Here is a 23,728-nt window from a genome sequence, read left to right as displayed (position 1 = left end):
GGACATGCAGCTGCCCTCAAACGGGCCGAGCCGGTTTCACGTGACTAAAGTAACGTGAGCCCCAGCTTCCAGGTGTGTTCGTCCTCAGCGCCGGACCATTGGGCCCCTTTCAGATGAGCAGAACCTGGGTATTCAGCAACGCGCCTTGCAAAGAGTGTGAACTAAAGTCGTCCGTGCATCCGTCTGCCCACGCTGCCCTTTGCTATCACAGCATTTATATTTTTTCTGTCCATCTCGCGTGAATCAAAGGTGGCTCACTTTTTCCCTTTTCCTCTCTTTCAGTTGGCAATATCATCAGTGTAAAATACCTCACCCCTGCAGACAGAGACAGATGGAGAGAGCAGCACCAGCCCCCTGCTCAGCTCCAGTGATTTATGCCACGGTAGCACAGACCCACACACACACACACACCCACCTACCCCCATGCATTTGCGGCTTACAGTATACACGTGATTGTACATCTGCAGATGAGATCGCATGCATAAATATGTAAGGCCTGGCTGCCGCCTCAAAGCAAGATGGCACCTGTCTTGTGTTAATGTTAAATACCAGCGCCCCAGGGCTTTTTAAAAAGACATGTGCGTCTTTGAAGCAGTGGCAGCGGAGTTGGACATCATTTGTCCCTCTGTGTGACAGTAAAAAGAGGAGCAGGCTGCAGGCGCATTCTTCCTCCTTATTCCACCTGACTGAGGCGTCAGAGCTAAAAAGCTGTTCTACTTGGCTGCAGCACTATCACTTGTGCTCTCTGCTAAATGCCAACCAAGCAAACTGAGCGAATGCTTGATGGTGGATAATGAGCGTACAGTGGCTCTGCAGAAGGAGGCAGTCGGTGAGTGTGAGAGTGTGTGCTTATGCTGCGCTGTGGTCTGGGGCTCGGAGCTGTTAGTGTTGCAACAAGGACGTTCTTGCTCTACACATGACGACAATTTTCAAGTAAGGTCATTGTACACACTGTCCTCTTCTCATCAGCCAAGCACATACAGCCGTGTTTTTAATATTCTGCGCTGTCCAAGGGTGAAGAGGTGGGGAGGAGGGTGGAGCGCGGGAATGGGGTTGAGCTCTGTAGGAGGCGGATGGAGAGGGGGACAGAATGGAGGGAGGCAGGACGGAGGTGGTGTGAATGGATGGAGGGAGGTAGAGAGAGAAAATAAGGGACGTGGTGGAGGGGAAATCGTTTATCCTGCAGTCCAGGTAAGGGTGACCTGTTTGTCTCTGTTGGCCTCTGTTCTTCCCCTGATGTCTCTATAATAGGCCCGCGAAGGCGGAAGACACGGCAGCACAATGCGGCAGCCCTCGGCAACACAGGCTCACGGACACGCGTTCGCTTGCTTCCACCCGAACAACCTCAGGGAGTGTACACGATTTTCAGTTAATCAATTAAAATGCACCACTTGGTTCCCGTGCAATGCAGTTTGAAGCCAAACTCCTTTTTTTTGTTTGCTGCATTTGTCAGTGTTTTCACTTTAGTTGCTTTGGCTACTACTACCAACAACTGGTCTAAGGTGCAAAAAGCAGAAAAACACGGCCCCCTGAAGGAACCTAATGACTAAGTCCAGCTCTTCTGGTTGCTAGTTTCCCTCTGACATACAGTACTGTAGGGTTCCTTTTACCGTCATTGTCTCAAATGCAAACAGCCTTTTCTAGATCTACAGTTTTACTGCAGTGTTCAGCAATCACACAGAAGAAATCCACAGTAAAGTAAAAATGTCAACACTGCATGACAAACGAACTCTACAAATCCACTGAACGCCACAGATTGATGCCTTGTAACGGTGTAACAGCGTTCAAGGGGGGATTTTTCCCCAAAGGCGGCAGCTATAGATCTAGCTGAACTGGAAATAAAAGTAAGCCGAGCAGCCGGGTTCCTTTTTGATTTGTCTCCGCTCACTTCCTCCTCCTGTTTTTGTCCCCTCCGCGTGACGCAGTAATGACAACCCTCTCTTGGCTTCGCTATGAAATCACCTCAGTGAACATCCATTTCATTACTTTGATTTGGAAATAAAACGGAGTGCGGCGGCAAAGTTGGAAATGAGTGCAGATGAGAGGGAGAGTAAGACAGAGGGTGAGAAGAGAGAGAGACGAGGAAAGCTGGGCCTAGAGCTATGGAAAGTTGTAACAGACGTTATGTGAGCAGCAGGAGAATAAAAAAACGTGGGCGTTTTTATGGAATTAAGACTTGGGAAGTTATTACCATGTTGTCTGAGGCGCTCCAGCTTTATAAGGATCTAAATTCCTTTTTCGAAATCACACCCCAAATAATAATTGGTTACATGTGTTCAAAGCAGAAGACGGCTTAATATTAAGAACAGAAAGACCATATGTCTGCATTTAAGCTTTCAGATTATTTAGTCACTTACTCATAACTGCCAGTTAACATGTCGGATGTGGTGAAGAATGTCCTATTGTCTACCTGCTGGAGCTGAACCCAGCTGTCACAGACACAGACACGCTGGACAGGACACCGCTCTATTTTAGGGATGATGTATGGAGACCGACAACTGTACACATCTACAGGCAATTTGGAGCCACGGGTAAACTCATCAGGATGTATGGATTGTGATGGGGGCGCCGCTGAATGCGTATGGATGAGGCCCGCGGCCTGCCGTCCAAGCGAGAGTGCTTGACCAACGGCAAAAAAACGCATCACGAAGGAAAACAAGCCCAATTGAGGAGAAGGGGCATTTGGAGCCCTTCCTCCGCACAAGCGTCGGGTAATGAATGACAGCACAGTCCTATAAATGTACTCCTATAGAGACGAAAGTGACAGGAGCTGGGAGAAATGAAAGGATACCTCTGCTCCAGTGTGCAGGGCCATTGGCCACTCAGTGTCATCCCGAGCTGTCACGGCGGACACTGTAAAGAGCGTCGGCGCAACCTGTCACCGCCGGCTCGTCCACGGACCCACAGCTCCACTCGTAAACAGAGCACACGGCGGCTGAGGGCCGCGGGAAGGTTGAAGTCCTTGGCTTTTTAAGTGAGTGGCCACAGGCGGGAAAACTGGATTGAAATGTATTGAATTATTGTTGATTAGCGTGAACCTGCCTTTAAAGGATCAATGGCTAATAAACCTCCAGGCTGAACACTGGGAAACAACGGGTCAATAACGTGCAATTTGCAGCTGAGGAATTTGGACAAGAAGGAAGATAAAAATATACTGAGAAGAACACGATGCTGACACTGGGAGGACGACAACCTTGGTCTTGGCTTTTCCAGCTCATTAAGTCGCGCAGCTTTTGTGATCTGACGCTTGCGCTCCTTCATGTTGAGCGGAGTCTGATAACGACTCCTTTTCTCAAAACTCCGCTTTGGTCTCTCGCCTGAGAAGTCCCCGACTCCTCAGCCGCTAAATGCTCAGCCAGCGTCACCAGCTCGTCTCCAGCTGGGGGTCGGCCGTTTGGCGCTATAAGCTGATTTCGCACTGTGGGACTTCGGAGCGTTTTCAATCAAACAAGGTCGATTTCATAACCTTGTATTATTCCGCCTGTACATGTTGTCCTTTCAGAGACGCCGCTCCAGCTCTGGAGGAATACAGCGCTCTGTCCCTGGAGCCTATGAAGCAGCTGTTGTTTCGCAGCTGTATGGTTTGTCCTTACAGCCGCTGCAGTGCTCAAAGCCACAACACAATGACGTGGTACAGTGAATTGTTTCAGCCTCTGCCATTTATTCTGTTTTGTTTGCCTCGGAGCTCAAGGAAAAATATGCTGTTATTTGTATGTACGTCCTGGAGAGGAAATGTAATTCTACCTTTGTAGATCAATAAAACCATTGTACTCTAATGTATTGCACTCACTATTCTAATCCATCCTCTCCTATTAGGCAAACATATGGACTCGCTGTCTGCTATGGCTGTTGTGTAATTAATAGTCATGGCGGGGCAATTAAAATCGGGAGGTTTTATGGGCTTGCTGATTAAGATATTTAAAGCATGAAGTACCCCGGGCTCTTATTTTTGTGCATGTTGTTTAAACTTGTTCTTTTGCTGTGTGTGTGTGTGTGTGTGTGTGTGTGTGTGTGTGTGTGTGTGTGTGTGTGTGTGTGTGTGTGTGTGTGTGTGTGTGTGTGTGTGTGTGTGTGTGTGTGTGTGTGTGTGTGTGTGTGTGTGTGTGTGTGTGTGTGTGTGTGTGTGTGCGCGCGCGCGCCAGCGAGCGCGTTGCTGCCTTTTGTGCTTGCGTGCGACGTGAGCGTACAAGGCGAGGAACGCTTCAGACGCTTATCCTTGACTTTTCCTTTACCCGCATGCAATTAATTACCGGCCGGTGCCGCAGCCCAGGGATCGACTGCTGGAGGAGCGAGGAGGCGCGAGGACGGCCAACTGCCGGAGTGTGGTGACGCGGCTGCGCCGAGGCCTCGCGCCGCCATCCATTTGCAGTGACAATCATTATCGCTTTGAAGCAGTGGTCTCCAACTCTATTCCAGAGGGGACGCGCGTGTTCACAGTCCCACAGTAATCCATATTCACTCTCTTAATTGGTTCAATTAGTTCTCTCAGATACTGTATGAATTTTACACTCTGCCTGTCCCCAGATAAAGTCCAGTTAACGTATTACCGGGCAGAGGTTACAAATTGGGTTCCCAGTGGTGAGACTTAATACACAGAGGATTTGAAGTCATTTGTGTGGTTGACTGGGCTAAAAACAGTATTGCTGACACCGTAAGGAGGTAACATAATGTGGCCCTAACGTTTAGGCTAACACAAAGCTGACGCTCATTGTAATTCACACGTCGTATCAGACAAAGATAACAACAGTGCGAGGTAAATATTTTTATTATCGCACTACAGTAAGTCACCTTCCGATTTGCTTAACGCTCGTTCTCTGAAGGCTGTGTACACAAGCTCGCGCGTGCGTGCGCGCGCCGCGCTCATTAAATCAATGCTGGCATGTGGAAAAAGCGATTAAGCTAGTGACATGCTAAACTATGTGGCTTAATGGGCGCTCCCCGTTAATGGCCGAGTTAAGGGGTAGTGCACAACCAGGAAATGGGGATCGGTTTAGGAGAGTCGCGCGCGCACGCTCCAAACAAATGGTGCGGGGGGCGTTGCGTTACTGTCTGTCGAGTGAACGGAGAGCCGCGTATCGATCGGGAAGACGGGCTCGTACATTAGCGTGGTTAGGCAAAGTGCCATTAGGAAGAGGAGATATGTACAAACAAATACTATTCTTCATCAGAATGTAGACACTGTTGTTGTACTTCCTTAAAAGTGCTTTGTTATGAATTATAATTGCTAACTTAGACCCCCCGCCCCCGGTTGCCTGTAGGTGTCTAGTTCCGGGTTCCGCACGAGGGGAGCGCGGCGCAGGTGAGCGCGGTGCGGCTGACCGGATGCCGCATCCGGTCGCGCCGCTCGCGCGGTCTGACGAGTGACCCGGGAATAGTGGCATGATTCAGCGATGCGGGGTCGGGATCTATGCTAATGTGCCACGGGGAGCATTTGCATATAATGAACACACTGCGTCTTCTTTACGGGCCCTCGTGGGGAACGCAGACGAGGACATAGATGAAGACTGGGAGAAAGGGCGGGAGATCAGGGGAACGAGAGCGGCAGAATAAAGGACGAGGGCAGAGAGAATGAAGAATGAGTGAAGAAGGCGGCAATAATGACAGAAAACGTAATAGGCGAGACAAAGAAGTAAGAGAAGTAATGTTAATGCAGTGCAGCTGGCAGTTTGTGCTCCCTCTGCAGCACTTGAGAACACTGCTGGCTGTGTTGAGCACTTGTTCTTTCATATCAGCATCCTGCTGCTGCTGTAAAAGGAGACGCAGAAAGAGCTTTGCGCGCATATATTTGTTTGTGCGTGCGTGCGTGTGTGTGTGCGTATGTGAATGTGCGCCCGCAGCCCTTTGTCGGGAGACTCCTAACAAACTGTCGTGCTGGCTCTTGATTTGTATAGATAAAAGAAGCCATAATGAGCCTCATAACGCGGGCTATTTAGCGCACCATTCAACGCAAGCTGCCACGTCTGTCAATCACGCCGGCTCCCAGAACCTCCCCGCGACGAGGCTGGGCTTTTGTCCTGAAGACGCCGACAATAAAGTGACACGACGATGACAGACAACGCGCAACCACGCATCTGTTGAACATTCATTGTTTGCTTCCGGTTGTTTTTGCAGAAATCCGTCACAAGCCGCAGGGCCGAGCCCGGCTGGACCGAACCGGACTTGGTTCCACGTGAGGGTTCTGGTGAGTAGATGTCAGTGTCATGGGTCAATATCTATGCAGTTAGACACCAGCAAAACCTTTATTGAGAAATAAATTGTTTATTGATAAAAAACTGTACAGTATAACAGTATTTTTTATATGTTTTGAATTATATGAGTTGAATTATATTTGAATATTTTCGCATACCCAACAATTTTTATTGCTGATAACAAATGATGAGAATTGCATGCTCCCCTATGTACAAAAATGAAGCTAACAGTCAACATCCTATAAATCATTGACTCGTAATTGAAGTTTAGCCCTGGCTTGACCCATTGGAAGCTCTCAACTAAGCGATCAAGGAACCAATACAACGTCTCACTGCCCTCTGTCAATACACCTGGTCTGACCTATTGGCTGAGCTGGAGAGGAGCGCAGATCTATAGCATTGACAGCCTCCCACCTTCCCCTCTTCGCTTTCATTAGATCCACTCTATTAAACTCCTCATGCATCTGTCTGTAGACGGCTGCCTGGCTGCTGGGAAACAACTGGAGAGCCCTGCTGGTGGTGACTATTTGTGAGGAGCTAGAGAGAAGGAGGTGAAGGGCTGCGTTCGGGTGACACTGGAGGTTCTTTGATGTAGACATTGGCAACTCTCTTCAAGGAATAGTTTGGAATTTTTGGAAAAGTTGCTCTCTATCAAAGCAAGATGTGGAAAATCAATACCACTCACATCTACATGGAAAACCCTGAAGCTGGAAATGTTGGGAACAGCTCCCTCAAAACATAACCAGCGCTCCAAAGTTCATAAAGTAACACTTTAACAATTGAATCTGTTTGAAGCTACACCAACTAGTGCAAATACGTAAATGAAATTAGCCTAAACTTGTCTGAGTCACATGAGCGCATGTGATTAATTCAGGGGCCTTAGATGTGAGGGTTGGACTCTTAGCTCTACACAGAACCGGACTAACTGCTGGTTCTCCTCCACAGAGTGTTCTCGCCCAATGGTTAAACTATTTATCTTCCGATCATGACGCCGTTTGCGTGTGGGTGTGTTTGAGAAACCACATCACACGGGCTCTTGTGCATGTTGACTTTGGTTTCGGCGTGTTTGCTTTGTACAGTGTGTGTGTTTGTGTGGCGTCATTCGTGAGTGGTTTGGAGGTGACTGGGGCTGGACGGCGCTGAGGACGTGGACGGGTCAGGCAGGGCCGCCATCGTCACTCCCATCCTCTGTAGCGAGCGCTCATCTGACACGGAGATGGAGCGGGAGTATGCGGGACGAGGGGCCGCCAGCAAGCCTGCGATGGAGGAAGACAGAGGGTTTTAGAGATTCCTCTCTTTATGGTTTTTATGCTTTCAGTGCTTTGACAGACACAATGTCTTTGATGTCATGCCAGCAGTGCAAAATTAAGATGAAGTTAAGAGACGGAGAAACAACAAGGATACAAATGACACGTAAGAAGTCTTTTCTCTTAGAGGAGAAACAGAACTGTCATTTTATTTAGATTAACTTAAGATCTGTGTTGCACACTTAGATTCCCATTAGTTAAATCCCTTATTGGTATTCAGCTCATACACTTGACTTTTTATTAGATTCTCTAGAGTAAATGACATCCATTTACTTTTATTACAGAAGATGAATGAATTGAATCAAATGAAAAACTATGACTCTGGCTGTGCGCAGTAGCGCCCCTTGGCCTGTAGGGGGGTCACAAGAGCGCGCTGAGCTGCTGCAGCTTGAGAAATGACTGCAGATTTGTCTGAGTTTGATGTGTCTCATCATCACACAGAGGGTGAGGCGGGAGCGCGGCAGCGCGACGCTACAGGCTGCTCCGGAGCCCCACCTTTGATACGTTCCCACCCGGCGGAGGTTCGCCGCGCTGGCCAGCAGGGGGCAGGGCGACCACGCACGCACGCACGCCCACATGCACCCGGCGCAGCACAGACCCCCGCCGTGGCTGACATTTGCACCTAAGCGCTGTAACGGCTGCTCATTGGTGTTGACTGGGGCGCTGATGGGGAGGGTTCAGCAGGTGGCTGCATTACGCCGCGTACGAGGCCGTGGCATTATCACTTCATGAGCCCGCCTCCACTCTGCTCCGCCTGCATCCGTCTCTCTGTCTGTGCCCACGCCCGCCCTCGCTCCCTCCTCGCTGTGCTGCGCCTCTTGGTTTGCTCACACAGATGTGGCCCAGCCATCTGGGTTCTTGTACAGTAGGACACGTGCAGCCAAAGCATTACTGGTGCAACCAGCCTCGCATGCGAAACACCCGTATACTACTAATGTTGTGCGTCTCATATTTTCACTTCCTCTGTGCCATTTCCCGTTTTTCCCAACCGTATCCTCCCCCTGGTGTTTCAGTGCAGTGCGGATCAGGAGCTGAAGCGTTACCTGCGCTGTTCTGGCTGGCTTTGACTTTGCTGTTGGTCTTCTCCTGCATCGTCTGCTCGTACTCTCTCACCTCCTCCAAACTCAGCCCTGTGGGACAAACATGGGCGCCGGTGTGAAATATGTGTTGTGATTCACGGGGCGCGCGGTGCAAGTAAAAGTCGCGTATGTATAAAAATACAACGCTGCGCAGAGTCGGTGTCACCGCTGTTTCAGACTCACCGTGCCATTCGTCAATCCACGCGACCGCCTGCCTGTGCCCCACGAGCAGGATGTCTCGGATGTTCTGGAAAAAAGTGTCAGCTTTCTTTAGAAAATACGACATTTCAGTATTCACCGCCAAAACAGTGGTTAAACATTTGTGCGATTGGGGTTTAAATAAGTGGAAGCTTATCTCCACATTGATATTGCCCCAGCGTGTCACAACCTAGATTACTTTCCTGTAAACGCTCATACTTTCCACGAACAATGCTCCGACAAGGGCGTTGCTACTTTCACTTTTATTGCTTTCACTTCGTTTTAAGCCTCATCCCCTCCTTCACTGTTGACTTGAAAAGATGCGCTAAAAATAAAACATTAAAGAACACACATTGTTTTGTTGCGCAAGACAATAGGCTACAGCAAATCTGTTCCGGTGGCTGAGAAACAAAACTCAGAGCAGAGGCCAGTTTGAGGCGAGGAGGCTTCTGCGTTTTAATTACCAAATCCCAGCCGCGCCTGCAAACAAGCGCAACACATGGCACATTCAAATAACAAATCCCAATTTTCCTCTAGATGTTCAAAGTCAAGAATAATGCTTCGTTGGAGAGGAGCACTTTATAAAATCCAGTTAGCTGCAAATGTCAATGTTTCCATCTTGTATTAGGGCTAAGTGCTCATAGCCATAATTGCATATCTTATCTCAATCCAGCCATCTTTGGAGCAGCGCAGGGGAAGGGGATGATTTGGGAAGGAAACAAACCGTGGGCCTTACTCTGTGTATGAACTGCTCCGTTCTGGTCTGGAAGCCGTAGACCTCGAAGCTGCACTGCACCCTCTTGTAGGAGCACATGATGGGCGTGTGGTCATCTCTCCAGCCTCTCTGCAGAGGCCCTCGCCCGGTCTTCCTTGACTGCCAGCGGCTCAGATCCTGCATAGAGCAAACAGCGAGTCTATATGCTGCTTGCTGAGTCTGCAGAAAGCCTGGTCCTGTGAGGCATCTTTGTGTGTGTGTGTGTGTGTGTGGGGGGGGTGCTCAGTGTACAGTAAGTGCAGGTACAGACACGATATTGTTGTCACAATAACAGTCATTAGTCTTATGTCACATTGCGAGACGAGTTTGGGATAATTTGTATGATTTGTATGTGTGCGATGCTGTGACACCGTAATCATCCCTTCATCTGCCCATAAAGTGCAGATGTGTTACCTTGACACCTGGACTACTTGTGCAACCGGTTCAGGCTGCCAGTCCCACATCAAGCTACCAGGCGTGACAAGGGCGGTAGCAAAAACGCGGGAACTTGAGAAGAATCAGTGACTGTGGGTCGGATCCTTTCCTTTCTTGACACATGCAAATTCAATGCTTATTTTGTTTCTGAAGGATGCGAGGCTTATGTTGCTTGAGATGCAGAGAGACAAATCAGCAAAACAAACTAAATAGGGAAAAAGTTCCATTTGACTTTATCAAGTCAGTCTATTGTAATTCGCAGTTCCTTCTTTAAAATCCACTAACCTTTATTTTCCTTTTGTAATAATCTTCCAGCTTCTGATCCCACTGCTCACCTGTTTATCTGATCTCATCATCTGCATGAACTGTGATTATACATATCTGTTTAAGAATTTTTACTGTCACATATGGAAAATGCTGTGGAATTGTTATATTTACCACTTCATACAGTAAACGATTTTTTCTTTTTACTGTGGACGTGTGTTGCGACACTACAGCATTGGGTGTTTTATACAGGTCCTAGGTTTTATAAATCTCACTACCGCGGCCTGTGCGCCATCAAGAGCTTGTATTTCTATTGCTCAACATGTCCGGTTTCTCATCTTCACTCTAAGCCAAGCAGGTGCTGTCTGCACTGTAGCTTCATTTTCAGGATGTTGACCTCCATTTTCTAAAGACTCTATTTCACCAACGTGATCACCAGCGACGTCGACCGTACCTCAGACTCTTTGTAGTGCTTCTCGGGGATGGGGTCGCTCAGGATATCCAGGAAAGTCACATTCTCAGCTGGGGTCGGCGTGTCCCCGAACGCCTACGTCCAAACAGAGAGGGGGGAGGCAATAGAGTGTAATGAGAGACTGCCTGCACACACACACATACAGTCAGTCACTCAGCGGAGGGCAGATGAGAGGAGATGAGTAACTGTGTAGAAAACGGAGGTCACAAACCATAGCACCTCTCGCTATATCCCACCCCGAGGCTCCCAGAGTAAATCACACCAGAGCAGAGGGAGAGGAGACGAAGAGCAAAGGGACAAAACCAAGGGCACAGGAGGGATGAGAACGGGAAGGGGAAGGAAGACGGAGGGAGAGCTGCACCGTGACCTTGTTTCAAATGTTGTCTAATGCCCGGCGATGTGTGTTCATTTCACAGATGAAAACCAACAAATGAGAAAGAGCTGCCGTCAGATAATAGGCGCCACGCTCCTGCAGCGCTCCCGTCGCTGCCTCTCCAAGGTCGCGCTGCCTCTCCTGGCACGCGTGGCATTGGTTTCAATGCATTGTGGGGCTTCTTCAGACAAAGGCCTCGTTCCCGCCTCCTCGACGTTCTCGGTATTTCCAATGTGGTGTTGGCATTCTTACCAAGCCTTATGATACTTGAACTTGTAATTCAAAGCAAGGTGGGAGATCTGTGTTTGTCCGATCAATAATTGTCCAGTATTTAATATTTGATGAGTGAGTGGACAGAACTTTTACACCAAATATGTTTTTTTAATCTTCAGATTACTTTCCCTATTAATTGATTGATTGTGAATGAGTGAAAAAAACAGTTTTAGCTTTAATTGTCTGAAGCGTTAAAACCTTAAAGCGTCAACATTCAGCAGCGTCTTCCAGTGTTTTCTAACGCGATCCTGGGATGTGGTTTGCACAACCAACAGCTGCCAAACATGTTTAACGAAGCGGCAGAAAGCGGCGCGAAGCCCAACGCGTAGCTGTGTGTCACATCTGCGGCGACGCAGCGCTGAGCTTATTTGTCTGGAATAATCTCCAGTAACCTGTAACAACTTGACGTGAAACATGATTATCCACATTTCTCGCCGCAGAAGCCGAGCTCGCCATGTTTTGACATGTTGGCTCTGGAGCCGTGACGGCTTCCTGGACTTCAAAGCGCGCGCTTGTACACAGATAAAGTTGCAATTGTGGTGAATTTGTGTGTGTTTTGGTTTCCTCTCACGTGTGCGGTGGTTCAGACGACGTCTTAGCCAGCGCTTTGAGGGTTGAAGTCTTGGTTTGAGGACTTCAGGAATGCAGTGCGTGTGGATGAGCGTCCTCACAAGGATAGTGGGACCAGTGTTTGTGTGCGTGAGCGTGCATGCTGATGTTTGCAGGCGTGCCCGCCACGCCGCATGTCGGGTAATAGATCTGCCAATAGTGCGTTTGGTGCTTTGTTTGTTTTCCTCGTAATTGGCACATCACTCTGATGAACATTATCTTTGTGCTGCAGAGAAAATTGCTGTTTCTCCACTTCCTTGTCTTCCGTGTTCCTCCTCTCCTCCAGTCACTCCATCTCCCTCGCTCATACTCACGTTGCTGTTATCACCGTTGTTGTTCTCGAATCTCGTCTCAATGCGGATGCTGAACCTGGGGAGGAACGATACCTGCGGGGTGACAAGAGGCAGAAATGGGGCGGAGGGGGGAGACGGAGGGAGGGAGGGAGGGAGGGGGGGGGAGCAGGGGGCAGATTAGCTGCACTGATACTGAAGCGAGGTGAGCTCTTCCATCATATGGGAGAATACTTACCGAGTACTCTGCAGCGCCGAGGGGGTGGAGTATAGATGAGGAGGAACAGCATTAGTCACGCACGCACATAAACACACTGAACGTCAAGCGTGTAACGGACATGAACGCACCTGTGATGGTGTGCGGGTAGAAGTTCCAGGACTTCTCTGTCACGTAGAAGAATCGCGGGACGATTGCTTTGGCCCAGGACGGAAGTTTACTGAGGAAAAGGGAAGAATTAGTCAGACAACGGAGCAGTGGAAGAGAAAGATTAAAAAAAGTCTTTGTCTAAAGCCAGATTAGCTCACGTGTGACTCATGCCTTTTACTGTAACTTTGGGGTCAGATGTCACAACACGCCTGACGGGAAAGAAACGTTCCTGTGTTCTAGCGGGTGGTGGGGTCACGTCTGTGTGTTCCAGCACCGACCAAATGTCCCAGCAGCGCAGAGAGATTAGGACAATCCTCCACACTTCTTCATACGTTTGTTTCAGGATTAGACCTCGGGTTCATTAAAAATGGAGGTGAGGTTACTTTAGGGCGACGAGCGAGGTTAATCTTGGGGTCGGGAGCTGAATTTACAGTTAAAACCGCGACGGATGTGCCGTCACGCGGAGAACAACGCAAAGCAAACTCAGCTTTTCGGCGCTCTGTGACCGAACGAGTTGTATCAGTTCACCCCTTCACGCCGCGGCTCACGCCTACAACGTGACCACAAATAAATCCCTGAGCCGTGAAATAATTAGCAGTAATAGCCTGTGATTCAAACCCCCTCAGTTGAAAGGGCTGATAAACTCCATATGAACAGAAAATGGTTTGGAACACACAGATACGACATTAATAGTTTAATAATGTCTCTCGCTGGGTGTAATTTCTGTGAAGTGTTCATAAGTGATGTATAAACCAGATGAACGACTGATAAGACGGACAGTAGCTATAATCATGTCCATAATTACATTCATAAATCGCACGTTATAAAAATGTGATGTGCTTTTAAATTCCTTTTAGCATCTTATTGAAGTGGTTCAGCTTCAGCTGTTAAACGCGCAGGAACGTCAGCTGGAGGTTCCACCACCTGGTTTCCTGCCTTGACAGCGAGAGGCCAGTGCAGGAGGCGCTGGCTGTGCTTTTAGACCCCCTTCACTGCTCGCACAGGTTTCGTTGGACTTTGGTTCTTGGGTATCGCTAGTGACGGATCATAAAACGTCCAAGGACCTGCGTCTAAAGGGTGAGCAGCAGACGGGGTCAAAGGTCAAAGGCCGACCTGGCTGCTCACGCTACCTGTTGAGGTAGATCCTCTTCTCCGTCAGCTGACCCGGGCCGTGCCGGGGGTGGATCTGGGCCTCGTTCGTCACCACCTCCACCCCCTCTCCGCCGCCGCTCTGCTCACAGCTGTGCTTGCTGATCATGTACAGCTGCCCGATCCTGTACTGAAGTCCGAGAACGGGGGTTAAGATGGGGGGGGGTGAAGACGGGGAAAAAAAAAGCGACTAGTGAGCGAAGGTGAATCACGAAGCACAATTCTCTGTTTCTGGCTGAAATTAAACATTGCAAACGCAGCTCATGTCTCTTAGCATTGGCGGCCGCAGTAACATTCTGAAGAGTTCAACAATCAAGGATCCAGACATCATGAATAACAGTGAAGACAGAGAACCCTTTGCTCGGTGCTACTCGGGAGCAAGCGCTTCATTTTGTAAAATCAGGTCAATATTTCGCTGTGTGCGCGAAGGCTTCCTTCAGTTGACCATATCAGACACCAGCATCTATCAGGGCTGCCGATGGGGAATGCATAGAATCCAAATGAAGGGGGAGGAGACTTGGTTCTCTGTTGCAGCCCCAGCTTGTGCTTGACGCTGATGAGGCGGGAGTATTTTCTGTGGGCGAGTGTAAAGAGGACGGGGCCTTTGGGCCTGCGGCGCGGCCTGACACATCTGATGTGGTTGAAGTCGCCGGCTCTCGCCGTTCAATCGGCCTCTCGCGCTCCTCCGCTCCCCCCTGACCTCCCACCCGTCACTTTAATTAGCTTTAATTGCGCGTCACTCTGTGAACTTTGCTTTAGCGTTAAAATCATACTCAGTGCTCATTTCGCTGCACGTCGCCGTGCCTGTAAAACGCTACTGTGACCGACGGGGGGGGAGGAGGGGGTGGGTGTCAGTCTACCATCCTTCACTGTCCTCTGACGACGTCAGGCGGCGGCTCCTCCTCCTCGTTCCAATTTCTGCGTAATGTCAACATTCAATATTTACTTACTGGATATTTGAGGGACTTATTAATCATAGTGATGGGTGTTTTTACATTGTCTTAGGACAATGAGACACCGGAGCAATGAGCTCCTCCTCCACGCAGCCTGCAAATCCTTCTTTAGGAAATAAACTTTGACGAAGGTGAAAGACTGTGTCCTTTAATTACTATGCACCCTGTAAATCATTATTGCACTGAATGGCCGTATTGAGCAAGGCATCGGACACTCATTCACTGGCAGCCGGTGCCTTGTGTTTTCCTCCTCTCTTAGGAAAAAGTGGCTACTCTAGGTCTACAAGCAGCATGTTAGTCATAAATTCACCATAACTATTTATAACTCATCATGACCGCAGGGTGGAGACCAGGTATCCATGAAGTGAAAATGAAAGGATTTATGGGAAGAGGTCAATAGCAGCAGTCACCAACCAGCTTGAAAATGAGACTCAACTAGAAATGAGATTCAACTTGAATCCTTCTCGAAGGCTTCATGCGTTCGCGTGACACGTGTCGGGTGATGGCCTGGACTTGGAGCTCCCCCTCCCCTTTTGAAACCTCAGCATTGAACGCATCATGCCTCGCTCCAGGCCATTTCGGTTGAAGCTGGAGATCAAAACGCTGCACCCGCGCCACAGCATAGTGGCGGCCGCGGCGCTGGTTATTCCACCGCGGCGGCGCGATGCGTGGAATCACAGCGTCAACGGCTTGAACCGAGGTAGCGGTCGCGACTCGATGCCGCCTCAAATAAGCTGCACTTAAACTTACATTACATTCAGGGAGAAAGAGGATTTGCCGCTGGCTCAAGTTTCTGTGTGGCCTGCACTGATACTGTAAATCCTATTTGGCCTGCTATTTGTCACTGCCATTGTTGTGGTACCAGGTAGAATTGAAGGGGGGGGTGACATCGCCCCCCCAAGGGCACTCTGCACCTCTCGCCGCCAACTTTCCCGCTGGTCTGACCTCCCTTGTTTATGAACCTCTGGGCCAAATTCCTTTGTTCAACATCGCCTGAAACCAGTTGGACGGGTCCGAGCGCTAGGAGCGCTTAAACAAGCAAGAGGGAAAACAGCGGCGCGCGCGTGAAGAAGTCGTGCCGAGCAAACGGCGGCAATGAGGATCCGTGCGTCCGTCCGTCCGGCCGGCGCTGAGCGCACGCTAGCTCGTGACCCAGTGCGTCAGCGTTCCCACAGAGCAGGTCTGTCTGCTCGGCTGGAACTTCCCTTATTGGACAATAACACACTCACGCTGGAAATCAAACTTTGTGTGTGTGTGTGTGTGTGTGTGTGTGTGTGTGTGTCTGTCTGAGCTGACACACCAGCACACTCACCTCCTCCACAGTGAGGGGCATGCATACGCGGTACTCTTTCATCAGCATGGTGCAGCAGCTGAGGTCTGTCTGTCTGTCTGTCTGTCTGTCTGTCTGTCTGTCTGTCTGTCTGTCTGTCTGTCTGTGTCTCTCTCTCTCTCTCTCTCTGTCTCTCTCTGTCTCTCTCTCTCTACCTCCGTCGTCCTGGCTGCATAGCACACACGTCCAGGCACGCTACGCTGCTGCCAGGACCGCTCTGACCCCTTTAGCGGCGCCTCCGTGGCCCGGTTCGGCTCGGCTGCTGTCACTCGTCGGTTGAGTCCAGTCCTGTCTGTCCTGTCAGCGAGCGCGCGCTTCTGAACAGCCTCGTCCCCGTTCCTCTGACTCGCTCCTTCGCAGCTACTTCTGCTTTTGAGTCCCGTGCCGCCCGCCGGCTGCCCTTTCGCTCGGCTGTTTATCTCACTTAGTCTTCAGTTTGCTTTCCTTCAGCGCACTGAGAGAATGGTAATTAGCCGCGAGGCAGCACTGAAACCTAATCCCGGCCACCTGCACCTCTACCTTCCCCGTCTGCCGCTCTCGCCCTTCGCGCCTGCTTTCATTGCTGCTCAGACGTCTCATGTAAAGCCGCGCTGTCTGCTCCACCCTTTCCCCTCAACCACCCTCCGCTGCATTCGGTTCCACAAATGCCTCAGCCCATTTCCTCCTTATCTCCCTTCCTTCCACAGCTCCCTCCTTCTTGTCCTCCCATAGAGTCCACTCCCCTCCCACTGTACTTCACCACTTGCTCACCTGTGTCCACTCGCCGCTCCCCGTCTCTGATTTCTATCGCTTCTCTATTCCGTTTCCAGCAGTAACGCACTCTGTCATCTTTTTATCTATGCCTGTGTTCTCATCTGAAGCACATTCCACAGCGCAGGCAGGCAGGCACAATCAGGATTATTACAGTACTCAGGGTTTATGATCCCTGGGGTCAGAGTGGGTTCTGGATTAAACATTACCAGAGCCATAAGCGTTTAACGCCGTCCCTCTTTAGTCAATGAGTAAAATCTGAGCAGTCATCATTTCTTGCCCATTTACTTACATTAAGTAGCTACTAAGCACATATTGTTGTCAGAACAGAAGCAGATGCTTGGCTTCTCTGGGTCAGTCTGACTTGGCCAAAACCAACACCGGGCCCTGGACCCGTCCTCCCTGGGGTCTTCGCTCGCCTGGAAGTCGGCCACACTTCCCCGCACGCCTTTCGCTATCAGCGAAAAAGTGGTGGAAACAAATCCTGGTGGGGTTTGCTCCGTTCTTATGAGATCGGTGCGCGGGGAAGGGAAGCCACTTGAGAGAGCTGAGGTGTGCTCGGCCCGTCTGCGACTGGATGCACACGGCGTTCTGACAGCACGCGCGCCGCCGCGGTTTAAAGGATGATTGGTGGCGGCTCACGCGTGCATCCAGCAGCCGATCGAGTCATTGATCACCATTGATTCATTATTTAATTGTGGTTCGGGGCTTGTGTGGGAACTCTGCTGATCCTGGACAAGGTGATGGATGACATCACTTGTGGATGACTGATCCTGTAAATTATAAAGCTGAACAAAAGACTGGTTTGTTTATTGATTAATAGACGGCCAGAACAATTTACTGTAGTAATTTTTTTTCAATTTGCTCCCGTTTGAGTTGTACAATGAATGATATTTACTTCCCCTTACCTTCCCTATATAATAAAGTCTGTTATATACAACCATTTGTCAGACTTGGAGCATAGGAAGGGAATCGAATAACAGCGTAATCGTCACCTGAATCACTAGTGGAACACGATGAGTGATGAGAGATGGGGAGGGGAGAGGGCCTCACCTATTGTACTGTAACCCAGCATCAGCATCAGCTACATGAACACCTGGTTTTAACCGGAAAGAAACTCAATTCATAAATCTGGTAAAAAAAAAACTTACACGGCATCCCAGCTCAAAAAAAGAGCAACTTTGAAATATTTTTTGCAAGAAAGTACTTGCGAGACGTCCCAGGTTTTATCTTCTGCCAGGCAGCAATAGGAGTGGGAGTTCAGTGGCTCCTCAACTTGGCAGGAATATCTGACTATGAGTCGCATTTACCGCCGACTGGGACGGGAACGCCGTCCTCGGACGCGTCCACGTGCTGCCTGTCTGATCCGATCGCGTGCACGGCGTTTACTCGGTTTCCTGATCCGTGTCTGAGTTCTTCTACTTTTCTTTCTTTCGGTTGGGACTTTCATTAGTCACTTCACTGACAATGTAAAAGTTGAATTAATAATAATAAAAACAAAGAATCTTCCAACTTAAGAAGCTGAAGGTGATAAAATTGTGACGGCTGTACAATAAAATCTCTATACAGCGTAACAACTAAGGTTATTGCTTTTTTGATGAACTACAATATTAATCTTTCCACGCTCGTGTGGATTTCTGCTGAGTAAGCCGTGAACTACTTGTACCTGACGGAGGCATTTTGAAGCTCTGCTTGTGGTCAGAGCTGCCTGTCCTCATTTCCTGTCGCCGAGGACAGAGGAGAGCTGGATGATGGGATTGGAGGGGACTTCATCGCGGTGGTACACCTGCACACCTATCACATCCCCTCACATCATTAAATGAAAAATGAATGGGCGCTTTTAAATAACGGCCGGGGCGTTCTCTGACCTCCAGGTTTCCTGTGTGTGTGTGTGTGTGTGTGTGTGTGTGAGAGAGGTGATGGAGAGCGGTGCAGGTCTGTTTTAAGCCGTAGGAAGGGAGGAGAAGATCATTAACTGGTGGGCTTTCTGCCATCTCTGCATTACCAGCTATTTAATCTCAAGGTGTGGTCGGCGGCGCTCAAAGGTTCCGTGTGTCCCCTCCGTGCACGTGAATGACGGACCCCCCCTCCTCCTCCTGCCCGGCCCCAGATTAGTGCTGGCTTGGTGGAGGGAACAGGGCTGATACACTGCAGCTTTTTATCTGGCAGCAGGGTGAAAGGTAAGGCTTTGAGTAAGATTTAAGATGATGAATTCAGCAGTCTGCGAGGATAAGGCCTGACTGGTTTATGAGCTGCGTGTTGTACAGCTGGAAAAAAGTACCAGCATCCCTGAGTTTGTCCAGATCCCCAGCCGTCCTCTATTCCGTCGAGTATCACGACGAGCCCGCTGGATGCCTCTGATCTCTGTGTTGGAGCAATCATCAAACACCTAAACTATTTAGGTCAGACTTGAGCCTAGCAAAGGGAGAGACAAGGGGGGAGCGGCGCGTATCAGAGACACAAAGGCAAAGTACGCCTTCCATTACTGTCCTGTTACGAAACGCCAGCAGAACCGGAGGCTGCAGCTGCAGCTGAGCTCATCCACGCGTCCGCTGCAGCTCAGCCCAACTTCAGAGCGTGGGGCTGGTGCTGAGCCTTCGACGGGCGCCACTGGAGGAGCGCCGCCGGGCGACCGCGCTGAAACCCCTCAGCGGCCTGGACGAAACCCAGCGCTCGCTTATCTCTGCTGATCCCGGTGTCAAGCTGAAGATCAGGTTCACGCCAATCAGGTGGCGGCATAACTTAGAGGGAGAAAGTGCAAGTGACCCCACACACACACACACACACACAGACACAGACTCACTGTCAAACAAACAAGCCGTGAGGCCACACAGCCTTCTTGATCTCATAATAAACCCCTGGGACTCAAATGATTAAAAAAGAATATTTCATTCACAGCTTTTGTCCATATTTATGAGCTCAGCAGTAAAGAGTGAAGTCCATACATTGTTAAATGTATGTCCTCAGATGAATTATAGATCTTATTTGAGGTGGTTCAGAGTTCTTAAATGTCATCATTAATCTGCACAAGGACCAGCGGTTCTTTCATATCCACAGAGAACAACGCGAGTGTGTTTGTTTTCGCCTCTGCACAGCTTGTGTGCGCAGAGAAAAACAGATAAAGAGTCCAGATCCGTTCTATAGCTCGCCTTATTCCTTTGTGCATCCGTGGGTCTGAGGGAGGGAGCGCCGGAGCGAGGTGGCCAGCAGCCAGTGTGTATGTAAAGGCAGAGAGCCGGCATGATCAGAGGGTGGGAGCCTAACACATTCATCAGGACTCTCCACAGGGACAGAGGTTGAGACACACACAGACGGATAAAAATGCTGTGGACCCAAAAGTAATTAAATAATTTATTCTAGAAATGGAGTGGAGGGGATTTGGAGAGGAGCGCGTGTGTGGAAGAAGGATGGATTAAGGCTGCGTTCAGTGTCTGCCCGAGATAGAGGCTGCGTTCACTGTGGCCCTGAACTTTTTCCCATTCCACACACCGCCGCTGAAAGGAAATTCAATTGCCACTTTCCTTCACTTTCTGTCCGCTGTGTGAGAGCGAGCGTGGACGGGAAGGAGAGGCCGGCGCGTTACCTGAATGCAAAGGACACGAGGTGGGGCAAATTACGTGGAGGCCAAAAGGCTCCTTTTCTAAATATACCCGGGATCTTTGGCCCTTCTACTCTCTCTTACCAGCTCTCACTCTCAGCCTCATCCACTGGGCTCAGACAGACTCAGCAGGTCATCCCAGTGGCTTTAAGTCTCCAAAGAAATAAAATTTGGCGAGTTTGAAAATTTTGATGCGGCACCATGTGGAAATCTAATTTTTTTCCTCCCCCTGTGGCTCGAAGTGTGTTTGTTCAACGACATCCACCCCAGATGGCGGAATTCATCGCCACAGCAACAGGAAGCAAACTGATCACAAATGACTCTTTTACAAATGGACACCACGTGCCACGGTGAACGCGGGGGTGGGATCTATTTCAGCTCGCTCACCTGAGCGGCCTCCGCTGCTGTTTGGCCTGTGCCAACATGCCAAACTCAATTTCCGGCGGAGTCCGCTTCCAGTCTGACGCGATTCCTCTGAGACTCCAGACGCCTGAGCCGCTCACTCCTCTCAGCCTCCGCTTGTTTACCCGTCTTTTTGTTTTGAAGCGGGACGTGACTAAAGCAGAGGACTCTAGTTATGATAACAGTGATAAATGAATCATTACCTTAAAACTTAACTTTATTAAAAAGAATGTACTAGTAAAAATCTTAATCACAGAACATTTCAACAGCAGTTTTTTAAATTGAAATATTGAGGTCATAATTTTAACAATTTAATATAAAGATTACACTGTATCTCCAAGGAAACATTTGATGTTACTTACTTTTCATAACTACATAGTCCTGCGTTTCATAGTGATTTATAAATTAGAGATACTAGTTATTTACTTGATTATTCAGTTCATAAAATAACATTACTGCAGTTTCACCTATTTTATGTTTATCATTTCCAAAATGTCTTTGTTTTTTCTTTTTCTAAATAAATGACCTGAATACTTCCTGAAACATCTGCTGCCTTTAGTTAAAATATTCCTTTCTTTTATAGGACATATCTGTGTGTGTGTGTGTGTGTGTGTGTGTGTGTGTGTGTGTGTGTGTGTGTGTGTGTGTGTGTGTGTGTGTGTGTGTGTGTGTGTGTGTGTGTGTGTGCGTGCGTGTGTTTGTGTGCGTGCGCACACAAAGAGGCAGACGAAACCTTATTGTTTAATTGTTAGTTCAGCTCTAAACAGATGCGTAAATAGAGATAGAGGAGCTCAGTCACATTAGACCAAACAACGAAACTCTAGCTGTCTCTCACTTCAGCACTCGCTCGCTCAAAAACACACACGCGCTCTCGCAGGCAGCAGGTAGAGGAGGAAATAAACACGCAGCAGCAAAGCAGCGCGCCTCAATCATACTTCAACCTTTATTATATTAACCACAACAGGAAAACATGCCCCTGAATTGTATCTGCCAAGTAAATATAGTCAGACAGCGCAGGTCTTTGTGTGCTACAGAAGCACAGTGACACAGTGTGGAGTAAATACAGCCACGACGCATACCATCACATGCCTCATAAACCCTAATGTTACCATTTCAATATCTCCATAGGCCCCCAGGCAAAGCAGAGGGACGACCAGCGACACAGGAAGGAAGTGGGAGAAGCCGAGCTGTGATGATGGATTGATTGATGAATGCAAATGAAGACGAATGCATGTGGCAAATGCAGATAACGAGAAATATGAAGAGTGCGGCGGCTGCTTCACCTCCCCCCCCACCCCCCCCCACCCTCCCCAGCAGAAATTATGAATAGCTGATGTGTATCTGGCCTATTAATACCACAGTGACGCGAAGGCGCCACTGAAGCAGATATGGATCCCTTATCGGAACGCGTGCGGCCCTGGAGCAGCAGCCGCCATCTGCAGCCCGATCGCTGCCCCGCGTCCTCACCTTCAGCGCCACATGTGCCGCCTGCAGCACAGCAGCCGGCTGCAGTCAAGGCCTTTAGCTGTTTTCCTCCGGTGCAGCATCGCCTTCTGACCCAGGAGTGTGTTTGTGGGTCCTTGTGAGCGTCGGCACTGGTTTGCAAACCTTAACACCGCCTGTTCACGAGATAAAACAGGCAGGACTCGTCTCTGACACCGATCACAGTATGTTTCACAACTTTTTGACATTTGACAATAACGCAGATTTGTGTAAAGCTAATGGTTGTGGGATTCGAGGAGAAGCAGCACCAGGTTAATATCAACACACAGTCACACACACTACGTGAGTATATTTAGAGGCAAGTGTAGTGTAGTGTAGTGTTTGGGAGAGTGATGAGGGTTCCCTGGGGCAGATCTTTCAGAATCTGTTAAAGGGCCACATCACCGCTGGGCATTTCGTTCACACTACACACACGCAGCTACGCAGTGCTGCGACGTGTGTGTGCTTCCTGCTGCATTTGTGTTCGCCTCCGAGGCGCGCTCGTATTGACGATCACTCAGTTAGATGAATCTGAGGCGTGTGTCCATCATTTACAACCCCCCCGGGGCGAGGCGCATCTCTGTTAATACAATAAGACCTACTGTACGGCCGCTCTGGCCGACAGCAGCTGTTGCATTTACAAAATGTGTGTGTTTGTGTGTGTTTCTATGTGTATCTGTGATCACAGATGACAGACGGTCGGTTGCTCCACTCACTAGTGTTGATCCCAGACTACTAAAAAGCAAAACGAAAGGAAAACTGAGAAGTAGCTAAAACCTGGCCAACACTGAATGAGCTCCCCCACCAACAAAAGATGCTTTAACACAGACCCGTCCGGCTCCTGTGACCAACGGTGGCACCAAAGTTCCTCAAATCTAGTCTCAACATTTTATTTCAGCTCTGAGTTCACTGCACGAGGAGCTGGCGATAAGCTGCAGTGCTGCAGCGCTGCTCGCACACGGAGGCTGACATGCTACTTTAGTGCAGAGTTCTCATTCACATGCGCACGCACGCACGCACGCACGCACGCACACGCCGCTGCAGCGCTCCATGCAAACACACAGGGCAGGGTGACACTCACATGTTGATCCACAGACGCTGGTGTGGCGTTTTGCTTGGAGAAGCAGAAAGAGCCGATAGGAGGCAGGAGGAAAAAGGCAGGACGAGGCGAGGGAGGGATGCAGGGAGCGAGCCATAGATGGATGGATGGATGGGTGGAGGGAGGGAGGAGGGAGGGAGGGGAAATGCGGAGGGACGCAGGGGAGGAGAGGGAGGAGGGGGCAATGAGAGGGCTGAGTGGCTCTAGTAAATATTTATATTGCATTATGATACGCGCCAGAATGAAAGAGAGGGGGGTGGGGGGTGGGGGGGTTGTGGGGGCAGAGAAGGGGAGAGATATAGAGCGTCCATCCTTTTATTAATTTTTATTCCGTACCGCTAAGTTTAGCATTCAAC

At 49.4% G+C, this 23,728-nt stretch overlaps 2 protein-coding genes across 7 annotated transcripts in view; one reads left to right on the top strand and one right to left on the bottom strand.

The window, feature by feature from the left end:
- The window catches only part of LOC114843023 (glutamate receptor ionotropic, NMDA 2D), a 69,291-nt gene that overhangs the window by 4,581 nt on the left and 40,982 nt on the right, over positions 1-23,728 (top strand). Inside the window, exons 2-4 of one of the 3 annotated variants that reach the window (XM_029129205.3) lie at positions 283-382; positions 4,266-4,444; positions 6,112-6,181. In XM_029129205.3, the coding sequence (XP_028985038.1) occupies positions 332-382; positions 4,266-4,444; positions 6,112-6,181 (300 nt within the window). In that variant the 5' untranslated portion in view covers positions 283-331. Of the gene's footprint in view, positions 1-282; positions 383-4,265; positions 4,445-5,582; positions 5,630-6,111; positions 6,182-23,728 lie in introns of those variants that run through there. The other 2 variants (XM_029129206.3, XM_041067785.1) reach the window with 2 other exon arrangements.
- pitpnc1b (phosphatidylinositol transfer protein cytoplasmic 1b) lies at positions 6,239-23,457 on the bottom strand. 4 transcript variants are annotated; one of them, XM_029129213.3, is made up of 11 exons: positions 23,355-23,457; positions 22,259-22,410; positions 13,740-13,888; positions 12,591-12,679; positions 12,481-12,488; positions 12,267-12,338; positions 10,680-10,772; positions 9,509-9,664; positions 8,758-8,821; positions 8,539-8,625; positions 6,239-7,444 (listed from the first exon to the last, which is right to left on the bottom strand). In XM_029129213.3, the coding sequence occupies exons 3-11, from the start codon at positions 13,865-13,867 to the stop codon at positions 7,287-7,289; spliced, it is 855 nt and encodes a 284-aa protein (XP_028985046.1). In that variant the 5' UTR covers positions 13,868-13,888; positions 22,259-22,410; positions 23,355-23,457; the 3' UTR covers positions 6,239-7,286. The 4 variants fall into 4 exon arrangements, with proteins under 4 accessions (XP_028985046.1, XP_055359095.1, XP_028985047.1 ...); XM_055503120.1 differs by lacking the exons at positions 22,259-22,410; positions 23,355-23,457 and adding exons at positions 16,024-16,108; positions 16,149-16,679; XM_029129214.3 differs by lacking the exon at positions 23,355-23,457 and having other exon boundaries at positions 22,259-22,609.

This window comes from Betta splendens, chromosome 16 (genome assembly GCF_900634795.4).
Source record: "Betta splendens chromosome 16, fBetSpl5.4, whole genome shotgun sequence".
Taxonomy (NCBI): Eukaryota; Metazoa; Chordata; class Actinopteri; order Anabantiformes; family Osphronemidae; genus Betta; species Betta splendens.
Note: the sequence above shows the minus strand (reverse complement) of the source record. Positions and strands in the feature narration are given on the sequence as shown.